This window comes from Neofelis nebulosa, chromosome 5 (assembly GCF_028018385.1).
Source record: "Neofelis nebulosa isolate mNeoNeb1 chromosome 5, mNeoNeb1.pri, whole genome shotgun sequence".
Taxonomy (NCBI): Eukaryota; Metazoa; Chordata; class Mammalia; order Carnivora; family Felidae; genus Neofelis; species Neofelis nebulosa.
In genome coordinates, this window is record NC_080786.1 from 50,709,224 (window position 1) to 50,721,928 (window position 12,705).

General features: G+C 43.2%; 1 protein-coding gene and 1 long non-coding RNA gene across 6 annotated transcripts in view; one reads left to right on the plus strand and one right to left on the minus strand.

Annotated features, from left to right (window-relative positions):
• Positions 1–12,129, plus strand: part of KCNAB1 (potassium voltage-gated channel subfamily A regulatory beta subunit 1) — a 417,917-nt gene extending 405,788 nt beyond the window's left edge. For all 5 annotated transcript variants that reach the window (XM_058730303.1, XM_058730300.1, XM_058730301.1 and 2 more), the window contains 3 exons: positions 149–269; positions 5,282–5,370; positions 10,335–12,129. In XM_058730303.1, coding sequence (XP_058586286.1) covers positions 149–269; positions 5,282–5,370; positions 10,335–10,424 — 300 coding nt within the window. In that variant the 3' untranslated portion in view covers positions 10,425–12,129. The remainder of the gene's footprint in view (positions 1–148; positions 270–5,281; positions 5,371–10,334) is intronic.
• Positions 869–4,568, minus strand: LOC131512068 (uncharacterized). Its single transcript, XR_009261905.1, has 2 exons — positions 3,981–4,568; positions 869–3,938 (listed from the first exon to the last, which is right to left on the minus strand). It is a non-coding gene; the product is annotated as an uncharacterized LOC131512068 (long non-coding RNA).
• Positions 12,130–12,705: the final 576 nt, after the last annotated feature.

A 12,705-nucleotide genomic window follows, 5' to 3' on the forward strand; every position in this document is an offset into this window, starting at 1 on the left:
AACATGTCACATAACACGACACTAACATGAAGGTTAGTGAAGAAGACTCAGGAATTCATCATGAGGGCTCTCCTATTTTACGGACTTAATAATCTTTGCCTCCAGCCCTTACCAGAGGTTAACCTTTAAACGCTCTTCGTCTCCCTAGTGCTACCAGTGGCTGAAGGAAAGAATTGTAAGTGAAGAGGGACGAAAACAGCAGAACAAACTAAAAGACCTCTCCCCAATTGCTGAGCGCCTCGGGTGCACACTACCTCAGCTGGCTGTCGGTAAGAAAATTACCTGGGAGGGGAAGCCCTTCTAGGTCACAGAAAATAGAGTTTTCACCACCCTGTCACGATAAAACATCTAGTGTAGGGGCAGACTGATGTCAGGAGCACAGACTCCCAGTTTATACTATCTAAAATGTTTTCAGAGTTCCCCAGAATTTTCTAGATGCTAAGAATACGTATTTCCTTCCTCTGTCCCTTATAACACAGTTCAAAGGAGAACAAGTCAGTGAACACACACACACACATCCTCACGGTGTCAGGGGTGAGCGCCCCTCAATTATGGAGGGATATCCGTGTCTTCTGGCTCAAATTTCCCTCCTTGTGGAAGCTGAGGCAGGGCCGCTGAGAGGCCAGAAGCTGGGCCGTGCCGGGGGCCCAAGGCTACTGCCACAGGGAAATGTGTTTGCCCTGAAACCTCCAGAGGGGCCATGAAGAAAAGTCCTCTTATTAACACTGTGGAGCCGATGAAAGGTCACGGTCACTCATACAGTTGAAAACCACATGTACCCGTGCTGTCCAATAGAAATATAATGTGAACCACATTCTTAAAATTTTCTAGTGACCATACTAAAAAATTAAAAAGGAAATAGGCGAACTTAGTTTTAATAATGTATTTTATTTAACCCAATATAGCCAAAACATTATCTTAATATGTAATAAGAAAAAAAGTTGAGATAGTTTACATTTTTTCATACTAAGTCTTCAAAATCCAGAATGTATTTTATACCCACAGCACGTCTCGATTCAGGCCAAACACCCCTCATGTTGCCAACAGCTGCCACATGTGGCTTAAAGGCAAAGTATTAAAAAGACAAGACTGGAGACTTTCAGCTCCTTGCTCTACAGTAGCACTTTATACACACTGTTGTCTCCTTAATCATCAAAACACTCCCATGGGATGTATGCTATCACTAGCCCTACTTTACAGATGTTACCAGAGTATCTGCTGTCATTATCTCCACTTTACAAAAGAAACTGAAGGTAAAAAAACAAAAAATCCACGGGGTAGTTATGAGAAAAGAATAAAATGGGTGTAGAGTCTAGAAAAAAAATCCTAAAGATTAAGAAATAGCAGGAATTGGGGCTAATCTGATAGTGAAATGAGATAAAAAGCTCAAGATAAGTTTTATGAAAATAAAATGACCTGATAGAATATTTGTTAGATGCATGATCTGTCTGTGGTTGCAAGGCAGGAAAAAAATGACTGCCATTAGAGACAGAAAGGGGAGGTGGTTGGGGAGGAGGGGACTATCATTTAACCTAAGTATATACACAGGCCTTGTTTTAATCTTTTCTTTCAAAAAACAAAAAAGCCAAAGAATGATATGATTATTAGCATTCCTGTAACTTTAACAAGCACAGTAAAAAGTATTAGCTATTTGACCATGAGCAAGTTATTTAACTTATTAATTTTCTCATCTATAAAAGGGGTATCATAGATGCCTTATAAATTTGTTGAGTAGAGCAAAATTATAAAGCAAAGAGTAGGTACCCAGGAAGTGGTAACAATGATGCTGCTGTTTTTGCAAAGAATTAGACACCCTGGACCTAAAACTCTGTCCATTCCTAGCCTCGGCATGTGGTCAAAGTGACAGGCACAGAGAGAAACATCTATTCTTCAAATATGGTCGTAAATATGGTTTTAGGCAGTGACGTGACAGTGAGTACTGAATTTAGCTCTGAAAGACAGAACACGGTCTTTCTAAAGAGGAAACCTTTACCAGATTTAGACTTTCACTAGATGTTAGATACACATGAAAGATGCTCTTTACAGTCTAAAACATGCTCTGATTCTCCCTTTCCTCCCTCTGTGCCCCTAGATGTCTTGCCTGTCATTTTTTTTTCTTTCTTTATAAACAAGTAGTTTTGCTTTCAAGCACAGAACTCTCAAACCAAGAGGGAAATGATTTCCAGGCATGTTACCTTTGATCTGCTAGAAGGGGTGTAGGGGGAAGGGAATCCTTTGGCAGGAAACAAACTCCTTGAACCCGGCCGTGGGCTAGCTCCCACGGCACACACCTGCACGGGAGCCAGCTTTCACACCCTGATGATAGGCATTCTGGATAGGACGGTTAAGGACACTTGGTTAGATGCTAATTATCTTGAATCATCTGTGTGTGTTACCTATCACACTGGTCAGCTCGGCCCAGTGGGTCCTCCTATGTCCTACAGCCCATGAGGAAAACTGGCTGTTGCTGGCATCAGGTAGTTTATGGGCAATAATCTTCCCAGTGCCCTGCTTTGACCTCAGAACTTCCATTAGGGCCAAAAGGCGTTCTCTAAGTGCAAAGCAGGAAACAATGCAGCCAAGGAAAAAAAAAAAAAAGTCCTGGATCTCTTGGCCTGTTGCCTTCACAGTTTTATTTTGTCCACGTGGAAAGATTTAGTGATTGCCTTAAAAGGCCTGAGCATGTTAACTGCTTAAGAGTATGTGTTGCAGGGCCTGAGCAGATGGGGACAGAAGAAATGCTTCCAGACAGCCACCCATCAGTGTTTATTCAACAAACATGTAATAAGCACCTACTATGTACAGGTATTGGGCTGGGTGCTGAGCATCCCAGTGCAAATAGCAAATATCTCACAGCCTGGTGGGCAAGAGAATAGATTAATACAGTGTTGTAATAAAATAATTGAGAAAGGCACAGAGGATCATGGAAGTCTTAAGTGCAGGGGCAAACCCCACCTGGGATTCAAAGGGAAGGACTCTGGGAGAAAGCAGTGAAGCATCTATGAAGAGTTTCAAATGATGAGTAGGTGTTAGGCACAGGGACATTCCAGGTCAAGGGCACACTTGAGCCAAGGGCTTGAGGGGCAGGAAAACAGCATGATGTTTGGGGATGGAAAGGATTTACAAACAGTTCAGTGCTACTGCACCCCGAATTTCAAGGCAGGGAATGAGAAGACCTGAAGCTGGAGAGACAGCGTTCTATTAAGTTTGCCAGGGTGAGAAATGACAGCTTCGTCTCACAGGACAATGATTATATTGAAGAACTTTTGACCAGGCAAGTGACATGATGAGATTTACATCTGGAAACATTGCTGGTTGACGTGTGACAGATGTATGGGGGAAAAGGAGAGAAAATCCAGTCAAGAGGTGGGAAAAACAGTTGTGCAGGAGAGAGAAGGTGAGGTCCTGAATAAGGACAGTAGGCAGTGGAACCAAAGCAGTGATTCTCAAAGTATAGTCCTACATCCACATGATGGAATTCTGTTCAGCAATAAAAGAAATATTTATTAATACGTGCTAGAACATGGTGAACCTTATAAACATTATGTTAAGTGAAAGAAATCAGACTTAAAGATCCAGGTTATAGGATTCCATTTAAATGAAATGTCTGGAAGTAATAAAAAGTTATAGGGGTACAAAATAGATTAGAGGTTTGCTGGGAGTGGAGGTACAAACGGGATTAACTATCAATGGTGATGGTTGCACATGATAAACTTATGAAAAATTACTGAATTATACACTTTAACTGGGTAAATTTTACATCAAGTTTTTACAATAAGCCTGATCCCTGAACCAGCAGCAGCACCTGGAACCTTGCAGAAATGCAGATCCCCAGACCCCACTCCAGACCTTCGGAGTCACCAACTCCAGGATGGCACCCAGTAACTGTTTCACAAGCCCTCTCGGTGATTCTGATGCATGCTGCAATGCAAGAGCTACTGGATTAAAGAAGTATTTAGGAGGAATAATCAACTAGACACAGTAATTAAAAGGGAATGAGGGCTCAGAAAAGTTCCTAAGGGTAGCTCCCTGGTTTGGGGACTGGAAGGCCCAGTTGCTGGGAAGGCCACTAAATGAGGCTGGGAACACAAGAAAGGCTTAGTAGTTAAGTAGCAAAGAGTGTGCAGTGCCTGCGGGACACCTAGCAGGATGTACAGCAGACACTGCATCTGTAACTCTCCAGAAACTTCTAGTTCCAGACATCTATGAATGGAGACATCTACTGTAACCACAAGGAGGTTCCCAGGGAACTTGGCTTCTGACACAGTTAAGAAGGGGACTAGGAGGCAAGGAAGGCATTTTATATGCCTTTTAGAAGCTTACGGGGAAAAGGGTGAGGCAGTAGCTAGTCAAGTTATGAAGGGTCAGAGGAGGCTAATTTTAGAATGGGACAAATTTGATAAAGAGGAAGAAGACAGTAAGAGACTTAAGATTCAGGAGAGAAAGCCAGAAACAATAATGAAACAAGTCTAAGAAAAGGCAAAAGGAGTCAGATCCAGGGCAGACTTTGGTCTTGGACAGAAACCAGACACCTCATCTGAAAACAGAGGGTGTGTGTGTGTGTGTGTGTGTGTGTGTATATATATATATATATATATATATATATATATATATATATATATATATATATGTGCTTGTAGGTTACTGAAGAATATCCCACAGAACGGACTTTTCTACATAAAGTAGGATACCAGGTCATCTGCTGAGAGAGGAGACAGGGGCTAGAGGGTTTAAGGGCGGAGGTTGCTAGAGATGCAGAGGAGGAGGTGGAAGGTTGGTGAGAAGCAGATAATCAACATAGGTTGAATCTTAGACTAGGGAGATCCAGAGAAGTTTGACAGGTAGAAGGAAACAAAGGAAGAAGACACCCAGGGTCTACAGGACTCTACATAACAGATGAGAAAAAAGAGCACGAGTAAGATGGAAAGACAGGAGACTGTGCACCAAGATGGAAACGGAAACACAGGGATCTGCCAGGAAGCAGGATCTGGTGTTTTCAGGAGCAAGAGTGTGTTCCTGGGGTGGACAGCCAGATTGGATATCCCAGCCATTTCTACTCATGTAGAAAATGTACAAGCCCTAAGCCCTCAGCTCAAATGCAGAGATTGTACTAAACCCTCTCCATGACAGCTGTTGCTGCTGAGGTATTTAATCCTGGAAAGCACGGTCTGTCCTCCCCCAAAAGTTTTGGTTGCAACAACTGGGATTACAGGTGGTGTTTATAAGCTAATGGATAAGCAGAAGTGTTTTGACATCCTGACCAAGTGTTCTTTCTTCCCAGCATGGTGCCTGAGAAATGAGGGTGTGAGTTCCGTGCTCCTGGGATCATCCACTCCTGAACAACTCATTGAAAACCTCGGTGCCATTCAGGCAAGTACTACAGCCCTTTCCGGTAAACTCCAGAGACTATCATGGTCCGTTGAAGATGTCCCCAGGCAGTGTCCCATCTCTTTCCACCTCTGTCCTGTATTGTGTCACAGCTGCATGAAGGCCTCTAATAGAGGAAAAGGCCATCTGTTTCTAGCTGGGGGGTGCGGGGGGGGGGGGGGTGCTTAGCATAAGGGGGTACACAAAGGCCCAAGAAGCAACAGAACTTTTACAGGACATGGATCCAGGGGTGTCCTCTTATGAACAGGCGATACTGTCAAAACACATTCTTCAGGATGGTATGTGGGACAGTGCATTCCAAGACCCAAGCAATGTTACACTGGGCGACTGAATTCCCAAGCCTGACCATAAAAACCTGCTTAATAACCTACCTGAAATTATGCATTACTCCTTTCCCCAAATAGTTGCCAATCTACGTTGTGCCAAGCCCCCCACCCCTTTCTGCTCCCATAGCATCCTGTATTCCTCCTCCCCACCACAGTATTTGTGATCATGTAGTAGGATTACCTGTCTCACCACTGGAATGTGAGCTCCCGGAGGTCAGAGATTTTGTGGCATCTCCACCGATTTTCCAGTTCCTAGCATACTGTGTCTCTTAGTCAACAATCAAATACCTGTTGAATGAATGTTTCCCACATTTTAAGAGGATATAGGCTCAAAATTCTATTTTGGATTTCCAGGATCACATCTTTCTAGCAGCAAATTCAGGACTAACCACCTTCCCTGGGGAAGAAGTGGATTGGATTTGGTAGGAGTCTGCATCGGTAGTGAGAGAGAAAGTGGGAGAGAGATGTTCCTGGGGGCTCTATCTGTGGAGAGGGTGAGGTTAATGGCTGCTGTGACCATCCCGTGCCCCAAAGGCCATACCTCAGTCCTGAGCCTGCCCCACGCTCAGCCCTGAGGGTCCTAAGGACCCTGCCCACTACTCTTGCCACAGCCAGCACCTGCCACAACAGGTATGGTTGTCTATTTTCCTACTGCTCACTGGGGAACAGAAAGGTCTCCCCTGCCTGCCCATCCCTGAAACAAGCCCCGTTAACCCTTCCAAAAGGAAACCCATGGAGGTGTGAACAAACTTGATTAAACTTAAAACATTTTTTAAAAACCCTTTTGGCAAATAGCCCAGAATATGCTGGGAGATAAATGGTGCCAACCTCCTTCCCATCATCACTTTCTTAGGGCTGTGCAGCTGCCCCTGCTATGAAGAACCTCTCCAGCCCCCCAACTCCTCCCAGAATTCTATGGGGTTCCATCCCGTATGGGGAAGGCTCCTTCTTATGAAAGTCACCCCTACCTTATTTTCACTGATGTTCTGGGAAAAGATAAGACTACACGGTGACAAGGAGGAAATAGAGGAACAGTCTGTACACAACTGAAATTCAATGATTTCAATTCCATTAACAGCTATTTAGTATGTATTGTATGTTTGGCACCACGCTAGGCATGGAAGGTACGGAGCAAAGAACTGGCCTCTGCCCTCATGAGATCACGGGCTGGCTAAGAGTGAATCAGATAAAAAAAAAAAACAAAAAAACAATCTATCCCTTAGTTCATTCAGATCTTTGAGAGCCTACTATGCACCAGGCACTGGAGACACCGTAACAGACAAAGATACTGTCCAGGCTTTAAGGAGTTTACATTCCAGCGGGAGAAGCACATAATAAACATGAAATAATTTCAAAATGTGAGGACTATTAGGTAACAAAAGAGGGTTCTGTAACAGAGACTGAGAAACGGGCGGGCCTACTTCAGATAATGTTTGTGCCAAAGGCCCCTCTGGGATAGGTGTATCCTGAAGTCCAAAAGAGGAGAACGCAGCATATGAAAAACCCAAGCAAGAGCATTCCAGACACAGTGGAGAACAGTGCAAAGGCCTGGAGATCATTAGGAACTTGGCTTTTTCCAGGAACTGCCAGCCTAAGGCTAACGTGGCCAACATGTAGTGAGCAAAAGGGACAGTGGATGCATTAAAGTGGAGTCAGGCAGGAGATGGATTTCAAAGGACACTAAAAAGGTTAGTTTTGTTGTATGTGCAACAAATCCTTTGGAGCGTTTTAAGGACATGCTGTTATTTGAATTTATAAAGACTGTGCTGGCTGCTTTGTAGAAAGCGGAATGAAGAAAGGCAAAGGCAGTTGTCCAGGTGATGAGAGATGCTGGCTTGGATTAGCTAGGATGGCGGCTATAGAGGTGAAGTGGATGGATTCCACAGGCTTTGGACACAGACATGACTTGCTGATGGCTCAGCCGGAAAACGGAGGAACTGAGATTCCTATCATGCGAATAGTGACCACTGCCATCCCAGGGGGTGTTAATACTGCCTGGGAACGGTAAAAAGAGGTAAATCCTGGGCTGTGGGAGTACTCTAGGTAGCAAAAGATGTATTTCAGAGGAAAACTCCAGAGTCCATCATCTTCTCAAAGCATTTCCTCCCTAGCAAGGCTCAGGCTGATAGCAGGATGCAGTAAGAGATGCTCAAAAGGTAAGATAATAGGGATGCTACCCAAGCTGGGAGGCTGCTTACCTTGGAGGCTCCATCATCCCCTCCCTCTTTCCACTCCCACCTCCGGCCAGCCCAGCAAACTTCCACCCGTTGTGACTGGGCAGCTGGGGGCACCCAGCCATGGTGGGACTGGCAGCAGGACAGGAAGTGTGCAGTGCCAACAGTGGTTAAAGGAAAGTTCTAATGGGCACGAGAAGCCAGCTGCTCTAAGGGATGGAATGTGCCTCAGCCATGCGTAAACTGGAGGGACATAAAGTCAGAGCCTCAATAAATGGCCGACTGGAGAGGATAAACCACAGCTGCAGGCAGGCAGCCATCACCTGCACAGGCCCCCATCCGCCCCACTTCCACCTAGAAGGTGGAGAGAAGCAATGTTCTCCCTTCTGAGGCTCCCCATCACCTCCTCAGAGAAATCCAGGCTTCTCAGCAGGCAGGCCCTTCACATCCAGGGGCATCGCCCCTCACTGCTCTCCTTCCTTGGTATCCTCAATCCACCAATTATTCCAGTCAGTAGAACAGCAAGGTTGCCAAACTGGTAGCCTGTGGGATGTTTGTGTCATCTGTAGTGGATGAAAATGTTTTACAACAGTTGCCAACATTAAAAAATCGGGCGACTTCACATAAAATTCTGGATGTATGGCTTCTCTTAAAAATTTTAAGTCTTACAAAAGGCTATATATACATTTTTTCATGTTTTATTCAAGTACTTTTATGGTTTCTTTTTTTAATGTTTAAATCTCTATCTGAAATTTATTTTGGTGTAATGGAAGAATTTTTTTTTCCTCACATGGCTAACCCATTATATTTTAGACAAAACTTCCCACAAATCTAGTTTCTAGATTTGGGTCTCTTTATTGTAGTCTCGTTTGAAAGAACACACTAGTTTCAATTCTGAGGTTCCAAAGCTGGTGGGAAATGAAACTCTCCCTTTAGCTTCAGACAGGAAAACGTTAACCAGAACTAGTTTCTTAGGCAGAGTAGCTCTACTCTTCTGCCAAACCCTAAGGCTTTTGAGAACAGCACTTGAGTGGAGACAAGGTCACCCGGGCCAGCATGATTGCAGCAGAGGAAGGGTGAGGCTGAAACCTCAGAACCGGCCATCATGCTTGTATTTTGCCAGAGTCTCCACACAGGGTCAGTCTATTCCTGTGAAAAAGTCTGCCTTTGTCCCTCTTCTTATGGTGTAATGCGTGCCCTTGGTCCCCCTCTCATGATAAACGCTAGCCTTGGGTGATCTCATCCTCTCCCAGGGCTTCAGTCAGCATGTCTACACAAATGACTCACAAACCCTCAACTCCAATCCTCCTGCCAGCACTAACCCACAGCTGCACTCGGCTGCCTACGGAGCTATGCCTCTGTGGATCTCCCCTAGACACCTTAAACTCAACACCTCCTACTTCAAACTTCTCGTATTCCAAACCACTCCTGTGGCTCTCTGTCTCCATAATCTACACCTCTATCCTTCTAGTGTTAAAACCATCATCCTCCTCCAAAATGTCCTTCCGATCCAGTCTTTTTCTACTTCACTGCCACCCGTTAGTTCATGCTTTTATCATCTCTGGCTCCAGCAGCAAGAAATTTCTAGCATCTGCATTCCCTTTCAATCTCCTTCAAACTACCTCCAGGTGCCTGACAGGGTCACTCCCAGCTCAGAAGTCCTGAGAGGTTCCCCACTGACCACAGAATCAAGTCCCAACTCCAAAAAAGTGGCATTTGAGGGCTTCCACGCTGTTTACCCCAATTTCCCCTTTCCTATCCCTACCATCACCACCCACTCTACACTTTCTTCATCTCACAGACTTCTCTCTCATCAGCCATTCCATCTACGAGGGATGCCTGTTAACCCCTGCCCATCCTTCACCAGGGTTGTGACCACCAGTGGCAAAAAATCTCTCAGTCTCTAGATCTGTGCTGTCCACAACCCTAGCCTCTAGCCACACGTGGCTTTTTAGTGCACAAAACCAGCTTGTCAGAATGCAGATGTGCTCTAAGTGTTACATGTAATGGATTTGAAAGACTTCGTACTTAAAAAACGTACAGCATCTTAATTTTCTATACCAACTACATGTTGAAATGTTTTAGATAAAATGGGGTAGAACTATGAACTTCACATGTTTCTTTTCACTTTTATGTGGCCATGAGAAAATCTAAAATCATGTGACTCGTATTTCCATGTGTATTTCATTTACACAGCATGCCTTTATTCAGTTAAGCAATACTTAGAAGCACCAACTATAAGCCAAGCACTCTTATCATAGGAGATTCAGTGACAGAAAAAAACAAGGTCCCTGACCTCAAGGAGCTTACAGTCTGCCAGGGACCTTACATTCTAGTTGTGGTTTATAAATGTACATAAGTCTAGACAACTTTGCTTAATATTAAGCACAAAGAACAAATGATCAGGTACTAACCAACCGTATCCTTTGTACTTCTCATGCTCTAGGTTCTCCCAAAGATGACATCACACGTGGTAAATGAGATTGATAACATATTGCGAAACAAGCCCTACAGCAAAAAGGACTATAGATCATAAAGCAATGCATGAGCCATAGGACCTGCATGGTTAAAACTGCGGTCTACACTGGTACAGAATGGTGTTACTAGCCAGTCTTTTGAGTCACTTAGCAGCCTGCTGCTCAACCTCTAGTATTCCTGGATTCTGAGGTACCTGCTGTCGCTACCACTGTGCACCTGAATAACGAGCACATCTGAAAACTCACAACCAAGAAAATCCATTCTATTTTCTTACCTTGGACTGGAGTCACCTGTTCTTGCATTGCTCTGTACGCCTCATGCTTATGCCATAGAAAGGATATGAGGGGAAGACCTAGTGCCTTCAGGCATTTAGTAACTTACAGTAGGCTGTACAGATCTATTTTTTCAAATGAATAGAATCCACAGATGCAATGTGGATTGCATCAGAAAGAGGAGGCTACGTTCACTCAGAAGTCTTACTTGGGAGAACAAACAACTTTACCTTTCCCCCCACCCCTATTTTCACATGAAGGTTATCAAAGGTTGTCTCACTTGTCATTAAACAAAACTAAAATTCCTAGGTATTTGCTTTCATTACCTTTTAAAAATATTCACTGTTGCTTGGCCCCGACAATGACCCTGTATTGTAACTGACCCAAAGCGTCTCTATTAAGATTCTATTAACGTTCTGTCCGTTCACATACAGAGATAATTAAAGGATGAACACCCAATCTTTAACTTGAGACAGGATGGCTAATTTACGAAAGGGAGGATTACACTGCTATGGAAGCTTAGCTTTGAATAAAATGTAATGTATATGCAACTGAAGTGTTCACTTTTGACTACATTTTATTAAAACCTGCTTTATACTTCTGACTGCTTGTAGGCACAGCTTCTGCAAGTTTAAATATTTGAGCTTTAAAAATAAATACACAAATGCTCAGTTTTGTAAGTAAACCTGTAAAATATCCACAAAGGCAAATGTTTGCTGTTTAATTAGCACTGGGATTTTACAATATAATGCTTGTTTTTGAGCAGTCATCATGAAAGTGATTGAATCATGGACTTTGTGAAAAATGCTATCACTACTCAGAATATGCTGGGTGAATTAACTTGCCTAGTGAAAAACAAATGTTAAAGAATTTCCTCATTCTATAAACCACATTATATATGCACTAAACTAAATGCATGGAAGCTCTCTGCATGGATTAAAGGGGCCTAGCCTTGTTGCACACAGAAGCAGAAGTCTAACCTTGCCATTACTGGTTACCTACCCTCATGAGTATGTCACTTGAGAAAAACTGTGAGACTATATTGTGTGTACCTGTAAGGAAGGAAAACTTTGGGGGGTGGGATCCTAGCTCTCTATTTGGACACATGAGCATGTACAAAATTCTAATTTTCTGGCTAGCCAGTACCCCGTATAGAAATCACTTTGACGTTTAAAGATTATACCATCAGCTTAAAATGCTATTTTCTGCCACCATTTCCAAATATGTATTTCATGATTAAGTTCTAAATCTTACAGCGTTAGAATGAATTTTCTTTTTTGTTACTACTACCTGTATTCTAATAAGGAAACAGTTGGGTTTTTGCCCAGGAGTACCAGATTAATGATGGAAATGGATCATCTTTCAGTTGTTCATTGTGTATTCAATCCAGTGAACTACTATATGCATAAATGAGCTGAAGTTGGCTAATTGGAACTGCAATTTAACTTCTTTGCTTAGAGTAATAAAAGCATTTTGTGCACTTAATCTCAATTAGTTTTTCTCTGATCTTTCATTGTAAGAGTGCGCGTGTGTGTGTATATATGTGTGTGTGTGTGTGTGTATATATATATATATATATATATATATCCACCTCCATAGGATAGGAAGAATCATCTGAATAAAAATTATGTTGGCAAGTAAGCAGCACTGAATGATACCCAACAGAAACAGGATTAAAAGATTTCAATAACAGGGGCGCCTGGGTGGCGCAGTCGGTTAAGCGGCCGACTTCAGCCAGGTCACGATCTCACGGTCCGTGAGTTCGAGCCCCGCGTCGGGCTCTGTGGGTTCTGTGCTGACAGCTCGGAACCTGGAGCCTGTTTCCGATTCTGTGTCTCCCTCTCTCTCTGCCCCTCCCCCGTTCATGCTCTGTCTCTCTCTGTCCCAAAAAAAAAAAAAAAAAAAAGATTTCAATAACAATCCAAAATTTTTCCTCCTCTTAATGAAGAAAATAATTAACTGCTAACAATATCATCTCTCATTGGATTTTAGAAATATTCTGCACTAAAGCTAAAGCTTCTCAAACTCTTTTAAAAACACCTGCAATTAAAACCAAATACAAACATT